This window comes from Erythrolamprus reginae, chromosome 8 (assembly GCF_031021105.1).
Source record: "Erythrolamprus reginae isolate rEryReg1 chromosome 8, rEryReg1.hap1, whole genome shotgun sequence".
NCBI lineage: Eukaryota > Metazoa > Chordata > Lepidosauria > Squamata > Dipsadidae > Erythrolamprus > Erythrolamprus reginae.
This window is the reverse complement of record NC_091957.1, coordinates 18,449,153-18,474,540: the sequence shown is the minus strand read 5'-3', so window position 1 is coordinate 18,474,540 and position 25,388 is coordinate 18,449,153. Positions and strand designations below refer to the sequence as shown.

The 25,388-nt window shown below is 43.3% G+C and overlaps 1 protein-coding gene and 1 long non-coding RNA gene across 9 annotated transcripts in view; one reads left to right on the top strand and one right to left on the bottom strand.

Annotated features, from left to right (window-relative positions):
• Positions 1–757: 757 nt before the first annotated feature.
• LOC139171187 (uncharacterized) lies at positions 758–23,212 on the bottom strand. 3 transcript variants are annotated; one of them, XR_011559711.1, is made up of 6 exons: positions 22,660–23,212; positions 21,731–21,813; positions 21,139–21,302; positions 20,299–20,410; positions 17,992–18,195; positions 758–2,651 (listed from the first exon to the last, which is right to left on the bottom strand). It is a non-coding gene; the product is annotated as an uncharacterized lncRNA (long non-coding RNA). The 3 variants fall into 3 exon arrangements; XR_011559710.1 differs by having other exon boundaries at positions 17,992–18,160; XR_011559709.1 differs by lacking the exon at positions 17,992–18,195 and having other exon boundaries at positions 759–2,651.
• The window catches only part of PRDM16 (PR/SET domain 16), a 298,245-nt gene continuing 295,713 nt past the window's right edge, over positions 22,857–25,388 (top strand). For 2 of the 6 annotated variants that reach the window (XM_070759104.1, XM_070759102.1), the window contains exon 1: positions 22,858–23,217. In XM_070759104.1, the coding sequence (XP_070615205.1) occupies positions 23,181–23,217 (37 nt within the window). In that variant the 5' untranslated portion in view covers positions 22,858–23,180. Of the gene's footprint in view, positions 23,218–25,388 lie in introns of all 6 variants that reach the window. The other 4 variants (XM_070759107.1, XM_070759106.1, XM_070759103.1 and 1 more) reach the window with 3 other exon arrangements.

Genomic DNA, 25,388 nt, shown 5'->3' with positions numbered 1-25,388 from the left:
AAAGCAATCAGTCAGCCATGTTTGTAAACCTTGTTTGTGACTCCAAACACAAATAAACCTGGTTTGTTTCAAGGGGACAGGCCAAAAAAAGAAAATGGCTTGGAAACCCCTCAGCTCCATAAATCCAGCCCGATTCAGACAGAATTGGGGGTTGCAGGAGCTAAACCATAAACTGCAGACTTTGCAGAATAAACCCCGATTATCATTTAACAAGGATGGTGTAAGGTCTGCTGCCTTGGAGCAGAGGGTTGGACTAGAAATGCCCTGTGGTCCTTCCAGCCCTGTGAGTCTATTTTTCTATGCAACTGGGTTTTAATGTTATGGGACGGTGGCCCAAGGGAAAAGACCAGGAGATGGACTAACCAACATCTGCAGAGCGCAAGAGACAACATGGACTCGGCTCCAAAACAGAAAGGATCCATTCTGGGATGAGGACCCTGGGAGGAGGGATGTGGCCTCCCAAGGGATATACAGGTAGTTTTTTCTTTCTTTCTTTCTTTCTTCTTTCTTTCTTTCTTTCTTTCTTTCTTTCTTTCTTTCTTTCTTTCTTTCTTTCTTTCTTTCTTTCTTTCTTTCTTTCTTTCTTTCTTTCTTTCTTTCTTTCTTTCTTTCTTTCTTTCTTTCTTTCTTTCTTTCTTTCTTTCTTTCTTTCTTTCTTTCTTTCTTTCTTTCTTTCTTTCTTTCTTTCTTTCTTTCTTCCTTCCTTCCTTCCTTCCTTCTTTCTCTTTCTTTCTTTTTCTCTCTCTCTTTCTCTCTTTCTTTCTCTATATCATCTATCTACTCATACAGCACCCGTTTTAGGTTCTTGCTTAGGGCGGCTTACAATTAAAACTTATTTTATTCCTGCTTTTTATCAACATCAGCTCACACTTGGCTATTTGATTGCTTAGCTTTGGGTACCGGAAATCACTGCAGTCCATCTCATAAATATTTGGCTGCAGGAACGACGGCTTCCAATCAATCAATTAATCCATTCTTATTACAGTCATAAACCAAAATAAACAGTGGTTTTATTTTAGGAAGAGACATAAAAATATAATGGGCAGGAAATGGTATGTAATAGCCACATAAAAGTTAAATATATACATAAATACATTTACATTTACAAGGCAGAGGGCATAAAGGTACCAACGATGAGAATATAAAGTATAAAAAATATAATATATAGGGAAAGAGTAAAAGACACAGAAAAGGGTGAATCTGAAAGGGATTTGGATAAAACTGGTATACTTGGTCTCTGTGCTGCCATTTTCCTTTCCCAACGACAACCCTGCAAGATAGGAGGAACAGAGAAAGCAATGGGTTCAAGTCACCCAGTTTGAAAAAAACCTTCAAAACAGTGTGTCTAATATGGCAATTTTGCCAGTGGGGTTACCGTGTGGCTGATTTTAAAAGCGCCGAATTCAGCTTTGCCCAAGGTAAGTTAATTATTTTTATTACTTCATCGTGTATGTGCTAAGTTGCCATTAGTATCTATGCATGGTTTAAATTGCTTTTTGTGTGTGTGTGATGCGTTGTAGTGATGGCATTTTGTTCTCCAACTTGGACAGAGAATGGGAAATTGAACACAGAGCTTTGAAAGAGTCTGGGCAATATAAAGACAGAATCGTGGTGCTTAAGTTCTCAGTGTACATAAAAGAAAAGATACATTTGTCAAGGAGCATGAGATACAATGCTTAATTATTGTCGTAGGATACAATAAGCAATCAGGAAAAAATATGTATATAAATTGTGAAGCAACGAAGTTACAGTCATACAGTCATGGTTGATGGAACAATGAGAAGATTAATAATAATTCAGCCTTACTGAATAGTTTGACAGTGTTGAGGGAATTATTTGTTTAGCAGAGTCATGGCGTTCAGGAAAAAAACTCTTCTTGTGTCTAGTTGTCTTGGTGTGCAGTGCTCTATAGCGACGTTTTGAGGGTAGCAGTTGAAACAGTTTGTGTCCAGGATATTTTCACGGCCCTCTTTTTGACTCGTGCAGTATACTAGTCCTCAATGGAAGGCAGGTTGGCAGCCATTGTTTTTTCTGCAGTTCTGATTATTTTATTTATTTATTTTATTTATTTATTAGATTTGTATGCCGCCCCTCTCCGAAGACTCAGGGCGGCTCACAACAGCAATAAAAACAATATAACAGTGGAACAAATCTAATATTAAAAACATATAGAACCCTATTATTACTTAAAAACCAAACAGCAACATTCATACCAAACATAAAACAGTCTGTGTCGGTCTTGTCGGATTGCAGAACTGAACCAGACGGTTATGGAGATGCAGATGACAGACTCAATGGTTCCTCCGTAGAACTGGATCAGCAGCTCCTTGAGCAGTTTGAGCTTCCTGAGTTGGCGCAGAAAGAACATTCTTTGTTGCGCTTTTTTGATGACGTTTTTTGATGTTGGGTGACTATTTTAGCTCTTGAGATATAACCTAGAAATTTGAAGGTCTCCACTGTTGATACTCTGTTGTCTTGTATTGTAAGAGGTGGAAGAATAATCTGAGGCCAAGACTCTTTCCCGACAGAAAAAAAAGATAAAGTTTTTCTCAAAGTGAGGCTTGAGAGCTCTTAAGATGTTGCCGGACTCATTTCAAACTTTCTCCCCCCAAAAAAGTACTTTTCACCTTTCCTCATAATTATTGGAATACCTGGAAGAAGATAATGAACATAGTACAAGCTGTGGAAGCCAGCAAATAATTTTTTTTAAAAAAACCCCAACTTATTTCCATTTTTTATGTATATATGTATGTATGTTATTGTGGTTAGGTCTGGCTCAGCTTCTGCCCCAAGGACTGTGGATGTGGGGGAGACATCCACATGCTGGAGGCATGTTTTGCCCCCACCCTGGTGGAATCTGATGATGAAGGCTCCTCTGACCAAGAAACATGAGTGACAGGGAGGAGGAGAGTGTGGCAGACAGCTCAGAAGGAGATCAATTATCTAGCTCCTCCTTGGATTCAGAACAAGAGTTAATGATACAGCCACGCATGCGGAGAGCGATGCATAGGCAACAACAACTGAGAGATTATTATCAAAGAAAATGAGGCCACCTGTGGTTGGGTGGGGCTGTGGTAATTAGTGAGGCTGCTATAAAGAGCAGCCTGTAGGTTTGGCCATTGTGGAGGATTATCTGATCGTTGTGTTTCATGACTGCTTTGATCTTTGTGTGCTGATTTTCCCCCGCTTTGAAACTAACCCAGAGCAAAATGTGTTTCACTTTGTGAAAGAAGGAGGACTGTGAATTGCCTCACAGCTGCAAGCTAAGTATCACAGAACTGATAAGGGACTTGTACAAATTACCAATTTGTTTGGAGACAAGTGCTCTTTGCTATACAAAAAGAGTGCTCTGTTTATTTGCATTTTCGGTATAAAAGAACATTGTTTTGAATTTTCAAACGTGTGTGTGTGTCTGAAATTGTATCTTTGCATTTTTGGGAGGATTCTACCAGAGAGCTCGACAGAACATATGTATGTACGAATGTACATATATAAATTTAAAGCAACCAATATCCATGTCATTAAAAAGAAATCTATGTTCTTACAGCCCATTTGATTCCATCACTGCAACATTACTCCACAGTATTAGAAAGAGCTGTTTTCCAACTGCAAATAGGAGCCTCTTATGTTTTAAGGCATTTTAAAAGCAGCCTCATGGGCGATCTCGCTCAATTACTTTTTAAGAAACTTCCCTGCTCACTCTATTTAATTTTTACGATTTGGGGAAATTGGTCTCTCTGTTTCACTTCCTCTGACAAGAATGCAAGAATGAAGGGCGGGTTTGAGGTGTCTAGGAATCTACAAGCTGAGTTGGGGAGGTACAAAGTTAGCTGGTAAATGAGTTTTCACCCCTGTAAGTGAAGAACAAGCAGGACCAGAATAGGATAACATGAATGGAGGAGAGGAGAGGAGAGGAGAAGAGAAGAGAGAGTAGAATAGAATATAGAATAGAATAGGACAGAATAGAATAGAATAATGGAAAATTAGAATAGAATAGAATAGAATAATGGAAAATTAGAATAGAATAGAATACAACAGAACAGAACAGAATAATAGAAAATAGAATTGAAGAGTAGACTAGAAAATAGAATAGAATAATAAACTAGACTAGACTAGAAAAGATTAGGAATAGGAATATAGAATAGAATAGGAATATAGAATAGAATAGGAATATAGAATAGAATAGGAATATAGAATAGAATAGGAATATGGAATGGAATGGAATAAAAATGAATAGAAACGAATAGAATAGAACAGAATAATAGAAAACAGAATAGAATAATAAATTAGATTAGACTAGAAAAGATTAGGAATAGGAATATAGAATAGGATAGGATAGGATAGGATAGGATAGTAATATAGAATAGAATGGAAAGGAATAGAATAGAATAATAGAAAATAGAATAGAAGAATAGACTAGTAAATAGAATAGAAGAATAAACTAGACTAGACTAGAAAAATTAGGAATAGGAATATAGAATAGAATAGGAATATAGAAGAGAATAGAAGAATAGAAAATAGAATAGAAGAATAAACTAGACTAGACTAGAAAAATTAGGAATAGGAATATAGAATGGAATGGAATAGAATAATAGAATAATAGAATAATAGAATAATAGAATAATAGAATAATAGAATATAAAATAGAATAATAGACTAGACTAGAACAGATTAGGAATAGGAATATAGAATAGAAGAATAGAAAATAGAATAGAAGAATAGAATAGACTAGAAGAAATTAGGAATAGGAATACAGAATAGAATAGAATTAGAATAGAACAGATCAGATCAGAACAGAATAATAGAATAGTATAGGATAGAATATAGAATAGAAGAATAGAGTAGAATTAATAATGGAATTTGAATAGAACAGAACAGAATTGAATTGAAGGATAGAATAGGACATAATATACAATAGAAGACTATAGTAGAATTAATAATAGAATAGAAGGATAGAATATAGAATAGAAGGATAGATTAGAATGGAGGAGAGGAGAGGCTTGAACAATTGTCATTAGACACATAAGGAATTTAAGTGCAGAAGCTCTCAGTGTACATACAAAACAACAGAGCAACAGAGCAAAATAATAACAATGCCAATAAGAGGGGCATCAGTGAAGATGAAAGGGATAATAATAATAATACAGCCATAACACATGGGTAAATAGACATAAGACAGTACTGTACTGTGGGAATTAGGTATTCAGCAGACTGATGTCTCAAAGGGGAAAAAACCCTGTCCTTTTGTCTAGTTGTTTTGGCATGCAGTGGCCTATAGTGGCATCCTGGGGGAGGTGGGGGGAGGAACCGAAACAGTTTATATCTATTTATTTATTTTAATTTATTTGTTTTGTCAAGTACATATTGGTGGTATACAAAGATATAATATTTATATACGTGATGCTAGTAAGAGAGAAAGATTAGGACAGGGGACGGAAGGAACGCTGGTGCACTTATGCAGGCCCCTTACATCTAGGATGAGAGCGGTCTCCTTCTGACCCACGCATTGTACAGATCTTCTATGGACACCAGGCTGGTTGCAGTTGTTTCCCCCACCCTCAAGCCCTTGGTGGAAGGGAAAGATGCGTTCTTCACCAGACCTGATTTAAAGAAGGAAGAAGGAAGGTGAGGGGGGAGGAGGAAGAGCGGGAGGAGGAAGAGGAAGAAGAGGAAGAAGGGCTGGAAAACAGAAGGGAAAGACACTAAAATGACCCTACAAAGCAAATATGTTTTTGGTGTTGCATTGCATCATAAGCTGATATGGGAGGTGATAATAACTTGCCTTTCAGGTTTCCTTTGTCTTCTCCACCGAACCAAATGTATTTGCCTCACAGCAAATGAAAGAGAAAGGGAAGGTCAAGAATATATATATCTGGGAGGGTGGAGGCCTTCTTGACCTTCCCTTTCTCTCTCATTTGCTCTGAGGCAAATACATTTGGTTCAGTGGAAAAGACAAAGGAAACCCGAAAGGCAAGTATATACTGTATAAGGTTGCAAGTTCAAGTCCCAGTGAGGGTATGGCTAGCTGATAAGGCCAAAATAAGGCCAAAATAGATCTAGTCTTCCTTAATTTTCAAATTCAGCAAAAACATAGATATTTCGGCCTTATTAGCTAGCCATACCCTCACTGGGACTTGAACTTGTAACCTTGGCCTTGTAAGGCAGAGAATTAACCTCTAGGCTACAGTATCCAATCCCTTCAGCTCTGTATCAGGGAAGGGTTACATGTCTTTTTGTATCGAATCACCCTGGTATATTGAGATATATTTTCAAATTCAGCAAAAACATGTGACATATATATATATATATAGGTTTGTTTTCGTATATTGTATATGTATGTAGATTGTTCTGAGTTTGGGTTGTTCCTTGGTCCCTTCCTTGGTCCCTTCTTTTTTCCTCCTTCCTCTGCCCTTCCTTCTTTCTTCCCTCCTTCTGTTCTTCCTTTCCTCCCTCCTTCTTCTGTTCTTCCTTTCCTCCCTCCTCTGTTTTTCCATATTTCCTTCCTTGGCTCATTCTTCTTTCCTTCCTCTTCCTTCCTTCCTTCCCTCCCTCCCTCCCTCCCTCCCCCTGCCACCAACCTATTGGCATGAAAGCAGTTTGGCACAGTGGGGAGAATCAAAACTGGCCCTAAATAGCCACTTTCCTTGGAGAAAGAAAAAAAAAATCTTTAACTGAAAGTGGCTATTCTTTAGCATCCATCCTCTTTTTTCCTTCGGGCCTCCTTTCTCTCCCCCCTCGCCCCCCCCCCTGCCCCAGGCTGCTCTTAATCTCTTCCCGGGAGGGGAAAATGTCGGACTACCTATTTTTCTCCCCCACCATGCCAGGGTGAAAAAGGTCCCGAGCCAATTAATGGCTAATAATTATCCAGGGGTGAAAAGAACGGAAGAGGCGGGGGAGGAGGTGGAACGGGGAGGGGAGGGATTTTTTTGGGGGGTGGGGAGGCCGCCTTGAATTGGCAGGACTGGCTGCCCCGGAACGGAATCTCTCCCTCGTCGGCAGGTGTTAATCCGACTTTTTTTTTTTTCCAAAAAGGAAAACCTCACGTTGATTTAATAACTTGTCCCTTGAAGGAGAAAGTAGTTATTTTGGGTGGGTGGCTCAGCGATTAAACTCCGCCCTGCGTTCCTTTTCTCCTTCTTCCCTCTCTTCTTTTTGCTTCTCTTTTCTTCCTCTATTTTTTCATTCCCTTTCCTTTCTTTTCCTTCCTTCGTTCTTTTCTTTCTTTTCTCCTCCCTTCTTCCCTTCTTTCTCCCTTTCCTTTCCTTCCTCCTCCTTTCCTTTCCTTCATTCTTCTTTCCTTTCCTTCATTCTTCCTCCTTTCCTTTTTTTTCTTTCTTCCTTCTTCCCTTCCTTCTCCCTTTCCTTTCCTTCTTCCTTCCTCCTCTTTTTCTTTCCTTTCTTTTCCTTCCTTCTTCGTCCTTTCCTTTCTTTTCTCCTTCTTCTCTGCTTTCTCCCTTCTTTCTTTTCTTTTCCTCCCTCCTCCTTTCCTTTCCTTTCTTTTCTCCTTCTTCCTTCCCTTTTTCTCCCTTCTTTCCTTTCCTTCTTCCTTCCTCCGTTCTTCTTCCTTCCTCCTTTCTTCTTCCTTCCTCCTTTTTTCTTCCCTCTTCTTTCTTTCCTTCTTCTTCCTTTCCTTTTCTTCCTTCTTTCCTTTCCCCCCTTTCCTTCCTTCTTCGATTAAACACCCCCCAAACCGACTTCACTCTGCCTTTTGGAGCCACCCATCGCTTCCTCCATTGTCGACCTTCTCGGGCGGGGGTCAATCCCCCTCTGCCGCCCCCCCAAATTCCGAGCATTTTTAATAGAATTTTTTATATTTAATCCCCAGCATTTGTACGCGCGTTTTCATCCTTCCCTTCGTTTTTCGCCTCTCTCCTCCACCGTTTTTTTACAAAATCCATGTGTTTAAATTCCCAGTCTCTCTCCCCCCCCCCCCCCAGGTTGAATAGCCGCGGGTTACTACAATATTTATTAGATTTAATTGCAAACAAGGCAGCTATTCCGGTCCTCTTCGCTTTACAAGGCTGGCGCCCAGCCACGCTTACTTCTAAGTAAAGCGCACCCAAACCTGCGCCGCTATCGGCGTTTGAATTATTCCCGTCCGCGTGCTTAAAACCCATCTCAATAACGAACGGAAGGCGGGCGGGCAACGCTTGGGTTTCCTATATCTATACAGAAATATATCTATCTGTATAGGAATAGTTGCCTGCCTGCCTATCTACCTACCTGTCTATCATCTTTCTTTCTTTCTTTCTTTCTTTCTTTCTTTCTTTCTTTCTTTCTTTCTTTCTTTCTTTCTCTCTATCTGCAGAGAGGGGCGGCATATAAATCTAATAAATTATTATTATTATTATTATTATTATTATTATTTTCTTTCTTTTTCTTTCTTTTATCATTATCTATCTATCCTTCTTTCTTTTTCTTTCTTTTTCTTTCTTCTATCATCATTATGTTTCTTTCTTTTTCTTTCTTCTATCATTATCTATCCTTTTCTTTCTTTTTCTTTCTTTTGTCATTATCTATCTATCTATCTATCTATCTATCTATCTATCTATCATTCGAATACACACACACATACACACAATATTTGAATTTAAAACCCCTTTTTCTGGAATCGCGCCTCCCCGTTTTTCTCTCCCCCCTTTCCAACCCAAACGACTGCTCTGGGATACGGCGGTTGTTTGGCTTCGAGAGGAGGAAAAATAATAATAATTCCCAAGGCAAGCGAAAAAGAAGCCATAGATTAGTTATAGAGTCGTTTTCTCCGCCGGCTGAAAGGCTTGTCATAATATTGCTCGCGGCAGCTTGGCTAAAAATGACGGCGGATGAGCCAAAAATAGTAATTAGGGGGGGGGGGGGGAGGAAGCGCTATTAGGCAGCCTAATCTGCGCGCTTGGGAAGGAAAGGAAGGAAGGGAAAGAAAGAAAAAGAAGGAAGAAAGGAAAGGAAAGAAAGAGAAAAGGAAAGAAAGAGAAAAGGAAAGGAAAGAATGAGAAGAGAAAAGAAAAGGAAGAAAGGAAGGAAAGAAAAAAAGAAAGAAAGAAAGAAAGCGAGAAGGGGCTGGGTGGGTGAAATTTCGTAGCTGGGGGGCAGCCTCGTGCAGCAGCGGGGAGGGAAACAGGCGTTTCATAAAGAAACCGCCGCCTTGGGAAGAAAGACGTTTCCCCAATACGGGCCTTTAAAACGGTTGAAACGGAGCGTGAGACCCCCGGCGCCTCTCCCCCTTTCGATCGGTCAGCCTCCTTCCCAAGACGAACCTCCATTCTCCAAACTGGATTTTCAATTCTGTCTGGCATCCCAAAAAATCGCGGTCTTCCCAACCCCAAAAATTTACCACCACTCCAATTTCTCCCTCTTTCCCCTCCCCTGTGGTCGGGGATTAAGCAGTTTAAGAGATGGGGGGGCTTCCCGTGTCCTTTATTGGCGTGGGACTGAGTTGCGTGGGTTCCCTTCCAAAACGAACCCCCCCTCCTCAATTCCCACCCGGTGATCGCATTTATTCGCTCACACACACAAAGGACAAAGCGCGAAGACTCCCAAGTTGCTATCAATTAATACCGGGCCATAAAGCACTGTGCAGCGGTATATAAGTCTAAGGGCTATTGCTATTATTATTATCATCATCATTATTAATAATAATAATAATAATAATTCAGAATAATTCAGAATTACGCTGTTGATTGGGGGGGGGTGACGTTGAGGGCCACGGCTGGTTTACGGGTCTCTCAACCTGTCGGATTTCGCTTTTAAACGCCGCCTTGCGATTTTTTTTTTTAAAAAGGGGGGGGGGGTTAAGAAAAATGTTATTTTTCTGCCAGCCTCCTAAAGGTTTATTCAACGGGGGTCGAAACCCACCCCCCCCCACTTTCTAACACTTTCCCGGGAAGAAAGGGCCGCTTTCTCCTCGTTTTCGTTTTACTCGCGTGTAGGTTTGGGGGCGGGGACTTTCACTTTCAGCAACACCCCCTCAAACCAAGGGAAACGCCGCGGCCCTCCCGTTGGGGGGGGGGGAGACTTCTGCCAAAGCTCGAGGCTGGCAGCCCAAAGGCTGAATTTATTTATTTTTATTTTAAAAAGCAGTTAAAAACACGCAAGATGGGTTGTTCCCACGTTCAGCGTCTGTGTGTGGAGGGGTGGCGGACATTCAGGCAACTCAACATTTAAAATATTTATCCTCATCATCAAAATCGGACATTCAGCCCCTTCGTGGAGACAGGTGTAGGCAAAAGGAAAACCGGGTTTGGGGTAATTGTTTCTTTTCTTTTTAATGTTGCCCCGTGGGAAACTAAGCCTAAACCTCGCGTGAAAATAAAAAAAATCTCCTTTGCTAGACGCGGTTTTATTTTGTCCTCAACCACCTTAGAAAAAGAGCGAATCCCCGTTTTATTTTTCCTCAATTGGTGGCTGGGCTATTTTTAATATCTATTGATCTACTGTTTTCCAACTCCTCCCTTCCTCCCTTTCCTTCGCTTTTTTTTCTTACTTCTTATCCTGCCCCCCTTCCCTTCCTCCCTCCCTTTCCCTTCCCTTCTTCTCAGTCATTTTTCCTTCCTTCCTTCCTTCCCTCCCTCCCCTCATTTTTCCTTCTTTCCTTCTCTTCCTTCTTCATTTTTCCTCCTTTCTTCCCTTCCTTCCCTTCCTTCCCTTCCTTCTTCTCATTCATTTTTCATCCCTCCCTCCTCCTCCCCTTCCCTCTCATTTTTCCTTCCTTCCCTTCCCTTCCTTCTTATTTCTCACTCATTTTTCCTCCCTTCCCTCCCGACGTTCTTCAATCCTTCCACCCACCCATCCATCCGTCCATTTTCCGTCTCTCTACTTTTCACTACCTCTCTCTCTTCCCCCCCCCCCCTCGGCGTCCCGTCTCCGAATTACAAAATTGACATTCCCCATGAGAAAGAATTTCGGGCGGGGGAGTGGGGTCGGCCTCCCATTCGTTTTTCTCGGTTTATCAAGACGGCCCCCTAACCAAACCATAATCCATAACCATAAGAGAGAGTAGCAGTAATCCAGGGGGCTTTTCTGGTTACAAGTGATGGAAGGCAGGGACCGGGACTGGTTTGCAGCCTCCCCCCCCACCCCTTCCTCTCCCCCCCTAAAGCTCCTCTAAAAAACCCCAGCTTCTGTGCTCGCGGGGGGGTTGGGGTTGAGCTTGTCAGGAGGCCTCCCAATCGAGTCTTTCCTCTCTCCGCCCCCCCCCAAATAGTTTAAAACGGAGAAGTTGGAATCCTCGCTTTCCTTGAAATAAACTTTATTTCCCCCCCCCCCCACAAAAAAGGAGGGGCAAGCCCCCAGCTCCATCCTCGAGACGCCAAGGAAACGCAACAACCCCGCTTCCTCATCCGGGGGGGGCAGGGATGCCGGAGGACGACCCCCCCCGTTAAGCCAAGTGGTCTTTCACCTTGGAGGGGGGGCGCTAAGCAACTTTTGTTTTATAGCTGCAGCGGATTTGTTTCTTTAAAATAAAAGAGGTGTCGTGGGAAGGGGGGGTTTCGAACTAACCCCCAGTGCGGGAGGAAGCCCCCCTCTCTAACCAAGGTGCCTGGGAATTTCAGGGCATGGGGAACCCCGTCTCCTCTATTAGCAACCCCAAATCTAGCAGTTTTACTCTATTTATCCTTCCCCCTCTCCAGGATCCACTCCTCCCCCCCCACTTAAATTTAAATTTACTTAAAATTATGGGAAGAGTTTCACTGTTGGGATTATTCAGCGGTATAGAAGATCCATGAGGATTTTTCTTTAGACCTGGACTCACATATACACACACACAGACAGACAGAAAGAGAGAGTGAGTGTGGGGGGGGGGACTTGAAAAGTCCACCATCCGCTTAAACGCTTCTCTCAACCCGCGGGGCAAATTGGTATTAATTACTTTCTCTCCCCCCACCCCTCCGCCCTTCCTTAGCACAAAAGAATATCGATTCTTAGAAAGGGGCAGATCGGCGCCCATAGCTCTGAGCTTCTCTCTTTCGGCCAAAAAATTAAAAAAAACAGTTATGATTTGCTCAGGTTTTCTAATCCGGACTAAATCCTGTACATTTTTTTTGGCGAAGTATTTACATTAGACACACATACACAAACATACACACACAGAGGGGGAGAGAGAGCGAGCTATTGCTTCCCCATTTCCTGAGATTCTGTAAATAAAAATAAATCAAATTAAATAATTTAATATAAAATGAAGGAAGGAAGGAAAGAAAGAAAGCAAGAAAGAAAAAGGAGAATGAGATGAAAAAAAGAAAGAGGAGGGTGAGAAAGAAAGAAAGAAAAGAAAGAAAGCAAGAAAGCGGAGGGTGAGAGAAAAAGAGATAGAGAAAGAGGAAGAAAGAGGAAGAAAGAGAGAGTGAGTGAGAGAAAGAAAGAAAGAAAGAGAGAGAGAGCTAACTAATGCCTTCTCCCTCCCCCATTTCCTGAAATTCTGTAAATAAAAATAAATCAAATTAAATAATTTAATATAAAATAAAGGAAGGAAAGAATGAAAGAAAGAAAGAGATGAGAGGAAAAAAAGAAAGAGGAGGGTGAGAGTGAGAGAAAAAGAAAGAAAGCCGAGGGTGAGAGAAAGAGAGAGAAAGAAAAAAAAGAGGAGAGTGAGAAAGAAAGAAAGAAAGAGAGAGCTAGCTAATGCATTCTCCCTCCCCCATTTCCTGAGATTCTGTAAATAAAAATGAATTAAATTAAATAATTTAATATAAAATACACGAATGAATGAATGAAAGAAGAAAGAAAGCCAGTCAGTCATGCTTCTAGTCCTCAGTAGCCGGCATAAAAAACTGGAAAGATGGAAAGTTAACAGTAAAGCAGGGAGAAGAGACTGGGTGGTTGGAATTTTTTTAAAAAATTGCGATAGATTTTCCTTGGGGAAAACAGTCACTTTATAGGGGGAACCCCTCAAGCTGGAGAAAAAATTATCCCCCCCTCCGAAAAACCAATACTCCAACCACCACCACCCATTTTAGACCCACCCCAATTTTTCTGCTCACGCACACACAGGCAAAAATTAACTTGGTTTGTGGCGCGATAGGTCAGGTGCAATTTCTAGAAGGTTGGTGAACACGTGTGTGTGTGTGTGTTTTGCGGTTTTGTGCATTGGATCAACTCCCTCAAACCAAGTTCTTAACCAAGCCTCAGAAAAGGACGAAAGGATACGCAACCGAGTTAGAGATATTTGGCTGAACGCAGATGCGGGTCGCTTGTTAATTGGCCGGGAATATTTCCTGCCCGTTCAGACGATTGGCCGAATGCCACAAGCCATGGTTAATTTAACCAATCTTAGCAACTGCACCCCTACGCCCACTTCGTTGGCTCCCCCGGATTTTTGAACCGGGGTAATTTTTGACGCTTAGCAGGCCGCCCATTGAATCGACCCGGGAGTTCAAGTTTGGCACGTGAACTGAGCAGCCGCTGTGGGATTTATGGCGTGGCTTTCCTACAAGGGGGGTGGACTCCAGTGGTGGGGTCGCCAAGGAATCGTGGTTTAAGAAACTTAGAACGGCAGGGCTGCTTGCGTCTCAGCCAACGCGGAGAAAAATGGACATAATAATAATAATAATAATGATAATGATAATAATAACAACAACAATAACAACAACAACAACAACAATAACAATAACAACAACAATAACAATAATAACAACAGCAATGACAATAATAACATATAATAAGGGATTTTTTTAGTTGTTTTAAGTATTGGATTGTTACATGCTGTTTTTTAATCACTGTTGTTAGCCGCCCCGAGTCTACGGAGAGGGGCGGCATACAAATCCAATAAAAATAAATAAATAAATAAATAAATAAACAAGGAGGAGGAGGAGGAGGTGTTGGATAACCATTTGTCTGAAGTAGGGTGGTGAAAATATTTACTGACCCTCGCATCCAGGACACAAACTGTTTCAACTCCTACCCTCAAAACGACAGAACAGTTTTTTCCCCCGAATGCCATCACTCTGCTAAACAAAGAATTTCCTCAACATTATCAAACTATTTACTAAGTCTGCACTATTATCGCTACTAGTTTTTTTCTCATCCTTCCTATCATCCATCTCCTCCCACTTACAACTATATGACTGCAACTTGTTGCTTGTATCCTTAAGATTTTTTAATTAATATTATTTCCTCATTGCTTGTTTGACCCTGAAGATGATCATTAAGTGTTGTACCACATGATTCTTGACAAATGTATTTTTTTTCTTTTATGTACACTGAGAGCATCTGCACCGAAGACAAATTCCTTGTGTGTCCAATCACGCTTGACCAATAAAGAATTCTATTCTATCTGTCCGAACTAGTGTAGGGTTTCCTACCTAAGCAGTGGTGTTTTCCAACCTTGGCAACTTGAAGATATTTGAACTTCAACTCCCAGAATTCCCCAGCCAGCAAATGCTGGCTGGGGAATTATGGGAGTTGAAGTCCAGATATCTTCAAGTCGCCAAGTTTGGGAAACACTGGATTAGAAGATCTCTAAGGTCCCTTCCAACTCTGTTATTGTTTTTGTTACTATTATTTTATTCACAAAATACATCACACAGTCCTAGATATTTTTTTATATTATTATTAATGATGATGATGATGATAATAATAATAATAATAGTAATAATAATAATAATAATAATAATAATAATAATAATAATAATAAAAAATAACATTAAATAAAAAAACAGAGTTGGAAGGGACCTTGGAGGTCTTCTAGCAGGAAACCCTACACTACTTCAGACAGATGGTCACCCAACATCATCTTAAAAACTTCCAGTGTTGGGATATTTAATGAGATAAGCACCCTGGATATTATTAGGCTATTTTGGAACCCATCTTGCCTCACCTTTGGCCATGCCGATCGGGGTTTATGGGAGTTGTGGTCCGGGTCTATTTCCTTTATAGGAAAGACAGTTCCCACCCACCCCCTTTTTTTGGGTGTGTGCGCGCACACACGCATAAGCGTTGAGTTGCCCAGTCTTAACTGCGCTGCTCCCTGGCGCCTAATCTAAAACAGACCCGGATTATTCGCTGCCTCGTGTCTTTATTTAACGTTTTTTTCTCCCCCCCCCCTTCTTTCTGAAAAGCAAACGACTTTAAGCAGCAAGACCGGGTTCCAATAAATCTTAACGATTTCACAAAGCTGCTCTTTGTGTGTGTACAAGGGGTGGTGGTGGAGAAGGTGTGTTAGACTTATTGTGCTGAAGTGTGCACGGTATAAAAGACCTCCAGCGCTGCGATCCACAATGCTGTTAAAACCGGCGCAGGATAGTAGGAGAAGCGACTCTGGAGAACCGTAGCCTACGCTCATCAGTACCCAAACAGTATTATTGATTGGAGGTTTTCAATAGGCAACCCAGAGTGCGACGGCCCCATGAAACGGCTGGTTTTGAATGTGCATTGTCGCCGATTGGGGGGGGGGGGTGAGGGAGTGTCGAACTTATTATTTTATATTGTTTTATCCTACATTCTGTTTTTATTTTCTGTAGAGCCGCTTAGAGAGGGGGAGGCTATAGAAATTCTCCAATATACAGTGCTCAAAAAATAATAAAGGGAACACTCAAAGAACCCATCCTAGATCGGAATGAATGAAATATTCTCATTGAATACTTTGTTCTGTACAAAGTTGAATGTGCACAACACCCTGTGAAATTGATGGTCAACCAGTGTTGCTTCCTAAGTGGACAGTTGGATTTCACAGAAGTTTGATTACACTTTGAGTTTTATTGTGTTGTTTAAGTGGTCCTTTTATTTATTTTTTTGAGCAGTGTATATGAGAGAAAGAGAGGGGGCGACGAGGAGGAAAGACGAAGGGGAAGAGAAAGAGGTAGAAAGAGAGAGAAAGAGGGGGAAAGAAAAAAGAGGAAGGGAGAGGTAGAGATAAAGAGGGAGAAAGAGAAAGAGGAAAAAGGAGAAAGAGAGAAAGAGGAAGGGAGAGAGGAAGAGAGGGAAAGAGAAAGAGGGGAAAAAGATGGGAGAGTAGAGAAAGAGGGAGGGGGAGAAAAAGGAAGAGAGAGAAAGGGAGAAAAAGGGAGTGATGACAGATAGACAGACAGACAGACAGACAGACAGACAGATAGATAGATAGATAGATAGAAAGATAGATAAAAGATACAGTAGATAGATAGATAGATAGATAGATAGATAGATAGATAATAGATAGATAGATAGATATTGCAATTGAGTATTGCAGATGTTTTGAGTAAATATAAATCCCTCTTAAAAATTCACGAGTTAGGCTTACTTCTGGATTAAGCGTCCCAGGCTTGGTTCTGGCTGGAGTGAAATTGGCAGTAGCACAGGTCACTTTTGAAAACTCGAGAATTTTGCCCTGGTGGGGGGGAGGGGCGTCCAATAACGAAGGCTTCGTCCACTCTGGAATTAAAAATTCGCACACACACACCTGGCAGAGGGTGAGCGATGGGGAACCAGAGTTGAGGCTAAGCTGGCTTAGTTTATCCCGACACCTCTTGCCTGGTGAGGATACTTGTGGAGGCAAGCCAATGCTTTGGATAATTCCTGAGCTCTTATTGACAGCAATACTACTACTATTAGCAATAAAAAGCTCAGAATTATTGAATAATGGTTTGGGAAACCATTAAAATGTACCAGTTTTAAGCATAGATGCAACTTTCGGGCCTTTGCAAAAAACAACAACAACAACCCACAACACAGCTATTTCTCTCCCACTCCCTCTCCTTTCAAACAGGCCACCCTAAACTTACATAACCTCCTTGCGTTCCCACGACACACTGAAACCCCACCAAGCCAGGCCAATAGCCCGTTTTAGCCTTGCAGGAGAGCGAAAAGGATCAGTTGAGGGCTCCCTTTTCTTGGGGTCTGGTTGGTGGGATGCTAAGCAGGGAGGAAAAAAACCTGCGGAATGGGTCGGGTCGTGAGAACGGGATTGTCGGTTTAGCTTTGCAAAGCTACCTTTTCCTCTGTTTCTGTCTCTCTTTCTCCTTCTTCCTTCCTCCTCTTCTCTTTCTTCCTCTCCCCCCTTCCTCCTTCTCTCTCCCCATCTCTTTTTCTCCCACCTCTCCTTCTCTCTCTCTTCCTTCTCTCCCCCTCTCTCCACTCTCTTCCTCCCTCCCTCTGCCTCTTTCCTTCTCTCTGTCACTCCTTCCTTCTCTCTCCATCCTTCTCCCTCTCTCCTTTCCACTCCCCCTTCTCTCCCCTTCCTCCTTCTCTCTCCCCTCTCTCGTTCCCTCCCCTCTCCTTCTCTCTCTCTCTCCCCTCTCCTCCTCCCTCTCTCCCTCTCCCTCCCCCTCCTTCCCTCCCCCTCCCTCCCTCATTTTTATATCCATCCCTCTCTCCCCTTCTCCCTCTCCTTCCCTTCCCCCTTCTCTTTCTCTCCCTCTTTCCCTCCCCCCTCTTTCCTTCTCTCTCTCTCTTCCCTCTCCTCCTCCCTCTCTCCCTCCCCCTCCTTCCCTCCCCCTCCCTCTCCCTCCCTCATTTTTATATCCATCCCTCTCTCCCCTTCTCCCTCTCCTTCCCTTCCCCCTTCTCTTTCCCTCCCCCCTCTCTCCTCTCTCTCTCTTAGATTACCCGAGGGTTAAAATCAATTGTTTGGTTAGATTTATATCCCGGCCTTGGGCCTAGGAGTTTTAAAGGATAGCTTCTCCCTCCTCCCCCCACTTTCCCTCCAACACCGGCCTTTCCTAGACACGGGTAGGGCAGGTGCGCGTGCCCCCAACCCGCATCCCCAAGTGGGCCTCCTGCAAACCCTCGGCGCCTCCCCCATCCCCAGCCTTCGCGTGGATCTCGGTCACGCGGGACCGGGGCGCGAAAAGACTTTTGTAGTTGGGGAGAAAGGCAGGCCCGTTCTTCCGGGTTGGTGTACTCACACGACCTGAAGAAACGGGACCCTTTTCCTGGCTTCTCTCCATACGCCTGGTTCACACGGCCCACACATGGCCCAACCTCACTTTAACTCTTTAACACTTTAAAAGGTTCCCACGACAAGTAGCGTGTCGTGGGAACCCTTACCTCCGCTGAACGCAAACCAGCCAGCTTCCGAGTTCTTACCAGAATCCTCCTACCTTAAAGTGAAGATTCCCAACTGCTCTTACTCGCGAGTTAAACTCCGACCGGCCATTTTACCCAGGATACAACCGCAGTCTCCAACGAACGGAGGGGGGGGGGGGGGGCTTTGGATTAAAAACAAGCGGTTTCGCCTTCCGACTGGGTATTATTCCTAGAAAACAGAGCGGGGGGGGGAAGGAAACCCGCCTTTAAATAAAAGGGGGAAGAAAAATTACATTTAAAGTAGCCGCGTTCACACGGCAGCTTTTAACCCGCGTCAATTCCTTTACAAAAAAATTAAACTTCACTGAAGCGTAAAAAGCAAACGAAACGGGTCGGGTTTCCTTTCCTTCCGCGCTCACCTGCACTACCTATCTGAACTGAAATAAAACCCCCACCAAGATTGAGTTAAATTCGTGGGAACGCCTCTGCCTTCAAGGTGGTAATTGAAAAACGCGTTATCGGGTTAAAAAAACGCGTCTTCCGAACCCGACTTCGAAAATCAGCGGCGTCCCCATTCGCCCTTGACTTGGCCAAGATATCCCGGCGTTTTTTAAAAAAGGGGGGGGGGGGAATTAAAACCCGATTTTCTTTTTCCTTTTATTCCAATCTGACGAATTCCTCCGCGGATCGAGAACCCCCCCCCCCCAAAACAATACACGAAATTTTGTTTCCCCGAGTAAATAAAAATAATTCAAAGTTTCCCGGTTGCTTATTTGTACCCTATGACAATCATTAAATGTTGTACCTCATGATTCTTGACAAATCTATATTTTCTTTTATGTCCACTGAGAGCATCTGCACCAAAGACAAATTCCTTGTGTGTCCAATCACACTTGGCCAATAAAGAATTCTATTCTGTTCTATTCTATTCTATTCTCTATTCTGTTCTGTTTTATTCTGTTCTCCTCTCCTCTTCTATTCTCTTCTGTTCTCTATTCTATTCTCTATTCTATTCTCTATTCTATTCTCTATTCTATTCTATTCTATTCTTCTGTTCTATTCTCTATTCTATTCTGTTCTGTTCTTCTATTCTGTATTCTATTTTATTGTATTCTAAAAAAATTAGGTTTGAAATCCACATGCACACCTTCCAAGGGAAATTAGTGGGGAGTCGGGGGTCTGCGAGGAAAAGATCCCCCCATACACCCAAACACCTTGTTCATTTTTTAGGGGGTGGGCTTTTAATTCAAACCCGAAAAATCTCTTTTTATAAAGGAGAGGTTAGAAAGCCCGAGGTTGGCGTGTAGCCAGTGTTTTTTTGGCCTTGCAGCTTTTTTCTCCTTAAAGGCCCAGTTTTGGGGGAAACGCCTGGAAAGGGAAATTTGGGGTTACCGGAAGAGAAAAACCTTGAAGGGTTTAGAAAGGCAAAAAAAAAAGCGAGCGACACGGGCCGACACCCCCCCTCCTCTCCCTCCCCCTCCCCCCCATTTCCCAATTGTAATTAAATCTGTGTAGTTAGAGGCTTGGTGACTGAGGGCCCGTTGAAAGCCAAACTTTAAAAGCGCCTATAATAGAAACCCAAAGAGGTTTGGTCCCTCTGCTCTGCCGACCCCCCCCCCAAAAGACCTCTCCAGTCCTCAAGTGTTTACATTTGGAATACACACCCACACACAAACTCACACTCACGCTCACACTCGCATAATGGGATACATGCCTTGGGAATGAATATAGGCCTATTTGTGCGCCTCTACACACACGCGGCGCGGTTAAAGCCATTGTGTCCTTTAAGGGGGGGGGATTATTGTTATGGTTTTTTTTAAATTAGCAAAGATCTTACCTTCCCTCCCCCCATCAAACCTCTCTTCTTTATTTATTTACTTAGTTAAATTGGTTCTCCAAGTGGACTCTGGGCGGCCTACCATAAAAAAAGTACAGCGATTAAAAGAAAATACAATTTTAAACCCCAATATTAACATTCAGACGTCATTCATTCAAACTACTGGCGCGAGCAAAGGCTTATTTTCTCGTTTTCCTTTCTACCTGCTTTTTCGGCCCCTGTTATTTTTGGGGGAACGCTTCTGGTCCTGCATTCGCTAGTTTTTTTTTCATTTTCCTTTTTTTTAAATTAAAGATCTGGTTTTATTTATTGAAAGCATCCGAGACCGGTTTTTCATTTGGGCCCCACTCTGCCTTTAATCCCCGCACAAAAGCTTCCTATTCCCCCATCCACCTCCTATCCCGCCACTTGAATTCTCCAAAGAAAGCCATTAATTAGGTAACAATAATTTAATAATAACCTCCCCATATCTTCCCCTGCCGGATTTCGCCTTCCGGATTTATCTGGGGGTGCCCCCGATAAATACTCACAAATGTAAGGACTCCTTCCTTTTTCCGAATGCTTCCTTCCATTTTTTAAAGAAAAATATTTTGCAAGGGTTTCTCCTTCTGGAAAGATAAGCTAAAAATCCGATTTTCTTTGCTTTAAGAAAAAGAAAAGAAAGAGAAGAAATCATTTAATCCGAACCCCGATATGAAACCGATACTTATACTCGTCCGGTTTCTCCTCAAGCCGTTTTCCCCCCCCGAACCTGTTAGTAAAAGAGGAATGGAAAAATAATAATAATAATAATAATAATAATAATAATAATAAAGTATACGAATAATAATAATTTGATAACTAGGACGCTGGCAGCAACCCATCTCAAACATTAGCACCTGTCTCTGGTATTTGCGACACTTTATAAAATGTTCAATTGACTGAGTTTGATGTTTAAATAATAATAATAATAATAATAATAATAATAATAATAATAATAATAATAATAATAATGACGGCAGTGATGACAATGATGGTGGTGGTGATAATAATAATAATAACGATGGTGATAATAATAACAACAGCAGCAACAACAACAATAATGGAGAGGCCAACATTTAGCGAGAAAGCGCCCTGCAAAATTAGCTGAAGGAAAAATGGCAGGCAAAACTGGGCGAAGGAAAAATTGGGGGTGTCCCTGAAATAGATCCAAGGGACATAATAAGCCCGGACATTTTGCCGCACAGGTAAAATTCCTGAAACACGGAAGAGTGGGAAGGGTGATTCCCTTCCCCCCCTCTCGTATCTCTTCTCTCCCCCCACCCACCGAGGGGAACCCCGAAAAGACGCGCCTCCTTTTTTACAACTCCACTCCCGGGCAAAACCTTTACCTTCCTTCCAAATCTCTAGGTGAGATGCTCTCGCGAGCCCCGCTTCTCCGCAATTTCGTTCGGGGTGGGAAAAGATCGGGCGGTTCGGTTCTTGGACCCGGGAAGGAGGGAGGGGGAATGCCCCCCCCCGCTAATTCAGCGTATGGGCTTCCTCGAGAGTAGACCTGTCCAGCAAACGCGGAGAAGGAGAAATTAAAAAAGAAAAAAACAGGAAGGAATGAAAAGCTTTGCCTATCCAGCGTGCGTTTTATAAGGGGGGGGGGGGAAGCACCCAATTACCCAACCCGACGCCCTCACACTTATGCCCCGCAGCACGAGATGCGGTGTATTTGGGGGTGGATGGGTGTAAAATGGAGCCCCCTCCCCCCTCCCCACTTTCTCTTCAAAGGCACCCCAAAGTGGCACCGGCGCGTTTTTACGCACCAGAGCAGACGCCCCCCAGATCCTTAAAAGCGCCTTTACGGGGGTGGGGAAGGGGGGGGAGAGAGAAAGCCCCGGGGAGGGGGGGGGGAAAGAGAAAGAGCAATAAACAGTAACGGTAGTATAATAAAACGCCGACCACAACAGCAAAAACAATCTCAAAAACGCTTACTTTTTTAAATGGTCGGCAGATCCGGGTCTTGTGCCGCCTTGCCGAGGAGGGTTCTCGCCCCTTCCTGGGACCAGCCATGCCGACTTCGGATGGGGGAAGGGGAGGCGATGGACCATTGGAGGGGGTGAGAGAGAGAAAGAGAAGGAGAGAGAGAGAGAGAAAGAAAGAGAAAGGAGAGAGAAAGAGAAAGAGAAGGAGAGAGAGAGAGAGAAAGAGAGAGAAGGGGAAAAGAGAAAGAAAAAGAAAGAGGTGGAGAGAGAGAGAGTAGGAGGGAAAGAAAGAAGGAGGAGAGGGAGAGAAAGAGAGGAGAGAGAGAGAAAGAGAGGAGAGAGAGAGAAAGAAAGAGAGAGAAAGAAAGAGAAAGAGAAGGAGCGAGAGAGAAAGAGAAAGGAGAAAGAAAGAAAGAAAGAAAGAAAGAAAGAGAAGGAGGAAGACAGAAAGAAGAGAAGAGAGTGGGAGGGATGGGAGTGAGAGATTTACTCGCGAGTAGGCGCAGATCGGCCCCAGTCAAAGGATAGCAGCGAGCCAATCCGCGAGGGGTCTCTAATAACGACCTTATAATTTGCCAAGTGCGGTGTGCAATTATCCAATTTCGAGCCCGTTTCCCTCACCTCCTCCGAGAACAATTTGAAACCGTTTAACTGAGTATGCCATAAATATATTATATATATTATTTTATTATATAATCTATCTATCTATCTATCTATCTATCTATCTATCTATCTATCTATCTATCTATCTATCTATCTATCTATCTATCTATCTATCATCTATCTATCTATCTATCTATCTATCTATCTATCTATCTATCTATCTATCTATCTATCTATCTAATCTCTCATCTAATTTATCTGTCTGTTTATCTCTTTCTCCCCCCCCCCCCCCATCTCTCCATCCATCCACCCATCCGTCCATCATTTTAAAGTCACCTCTTCCTAGATGTTTTCTTCCGTTTCTTGCGAAGTCTGTCCATCCCCGGGCAGCGTGGAAAGGGTTAGAGAGGAGAGAGTGAGGAAGAGGAGGGGGGGCATAGGGTTTTCTTAAAGGGGAAGATCCGGGGGGAAGAAAACGGGGTGGGGGGGATCAGCGATCAGGAGGAAGAGGATAGGAGGACGGGCGAGGGGAGAGGGGGAAAATCCACCTCTTCCCTCCCTCTTCCTCCTTCCCTCTCTCTCTCTCTCTTTTTCTTTCTCTCTCTCTTTTGATGAAGCAGCCCTGGAAGAATTAAATCGTGGTTTGCTGCTGGCTTGCTTCTTTTCTTTCCTTCTTTCCTTCCTTCCTTCCTTCCTTCCTTCTCCCCCCCTTCCCCCCTTTTGGCCCCGGAGCGGGTGTCAGATTGAGCGCTCTCTTGCGCATGTGCGAAGGTGTCCGAAACTGACAATGTTGGGGCGAGGATGATCGCGCCGCACAACAGCCGCGGGTTCACCGGAGGATCCAGCGCGCCGCCAAGATGCGATCCAAGGCGCGGGCCAGGAAACTGCCGAAAAGTAGGGCTCGCTTTTTTTCTCTCTCTTCTCCCCCCCCACCCTGCGGAGGCGAGCGGAGGGGGGGGGGGAAGCGGAGGAGGAATAGGAGGGGGGGGGTCCCTAGCTCGGCTCTCCGGGGATCAGCCAGGGAGGGGGGCGTCGGATATGTGTGTAGGGTGGGTGGGGGAGAAGCTGCGCGGTTTTTCCCTCCCCGCCGTTGCGCGCAACAGCCGGGCCCGCGCATCTGGGAACGAACCGGGCCGGGCTCCCCACCAAGTTTTCCTTTCGCTTCGACACCCCCGTCCCTCCGGGATCGGTGGGGGTCGCCGCCCCCCCCTTGGCTCCAAGAAGCCCCCCCCTCTCAAAACGAGGCTGGGTGGGTGGGGTGAAACGGAAGGGGGGGGGCGCCGCCTTCGGTGAGAAGAGAAAGGAAGGGGAGAAAGTTAAAGCCAAAGTTGAACCTTCCGCAACTCCTCCTCCTCCTCTCCTTCTCCCGTTCTCCGACTCCTTTCCAAGTTGTGTGTGTGTGTGCAAAGCAAAAGTTTTTCCCCCCTTCTTTTTTTAATTCCCGGCTCTTTGAATAGTGGGCGCTAGAGATTCACGGCTGGCTAAGCGAGCGCGGGCTGGTGGCTGTTGGAAGTTGGCGGAAAGAGACGGAGCGGGAGGTGGGGGGGGGGGGGCGCGAAGTTTGCCCGGGTGTGCTTTTATTTAATTTTTTTCCCTGTGGAGGGGGGGGCGATTGCGAGCCACGCAGGCCTCCCATGGCATATTGGGGGGGGGAGACTGGCAATATGCAAAGAGAACTGGGGGAGAAGGGGGGGGGGCTTCGTAGCTGTGGGTTGAGGGGGGGGGAGAGAAAAGAAGCCGCGAGCAAAGCGGGGTAGTTTTTGTTTCTGTTTCTCCTTTTATTTTCCTTTTAAAAAAATTCGCAGCGGATTCTTCTGGGCACCTTTAGACGTCTTTGCATTCATTTGGGGTTTTTTTTTTTGAGAAAATTGAAATGGGGAAAGAGGAAGGAAAATTCTCGTGGAAGAGGGGGTTTGTGTGTGTGTGTGTGTGTATGTGTATACACATATACATCAATACATATATCTATCTATACATACATACATACATACATACATACATATGTATTTGTTTTCATATATATATATATATATATATATATATATATATATATATATATATATATATATATATATATATATATATACTGTATCTATCTATCATCTATCTATCTATCTATCTATCTATCTATATGCATATGTGTGTGTGTGGGGGGGTGCGTCTGTGTACACATATACATATATGTATGTGTACTAGATCTGTAGTAGTCTCCCTTTTCATTATCAGCAAAAATATGTTACATATACAGTATATGTATATTATATGTTATAAATCCCAGTAAGGGCATGGCTAGCAGATAAGGCCAGAACAAGGCCGAAATACTACTATCATAGTCTCCTTTAATTTTAATTGTATGTGTGTGTGTGTGTGTGTGTGTGTGTGTATACGGTATTTAATTTTTTAAATGCATATATATGTGTGTGTGTATGTGTTTGTGTGTGTGTGTGTGTGTGTGTGTATATATATGGGGCTTTACATTGGACTACGCAGCTGTTGGGCAAAGGAATCGGCTAATGAAATGCAAACCGGTAATTAATTTTTTTTCCAACCCCCCCCCCGCCCAAAAAAAAACCTCGGCAACGCAGAAGCTGTGAAGATTTCCCAGCCTTCAACTGTCAGGGGCTGTTTTTATTCCCCCGATACTTCTTCCTGCTCCCCCCCCTCCGCAAAAAACCCCACCAGACTTTCTGGCCGAAAGAACTTTCTCTCTGCACCCGAAGTAGCTGCAAAGTCGTTTCCTCGGCTTGTGAAAGTTTCTGGCCGCTCCAGAGACCGGACTGTGGGGTGGGTGTGAGTCGCGCGTCCTGTAAAATGTTATTTTATTTCATTTTATGTATTATATACAATTGACAAAAAATGCTCCCGCGGTTGTTGGTCTTTTCTTTTTTGTAATTTGTAAATAGGACGCCGGGTTTGGGTTGTTTCTCGCGCTTAACGCCCGGGAGGAAATCTTAAAAGATTTCGGATTTTCTTTTTTATATTAAAAATGTGAGTTTTTAAGCTCGGCAATCGAAGCGGCGGCGCTTGTCCCCCCCCCCTTTTTTTTGAATGTGGCGGTTGATTTT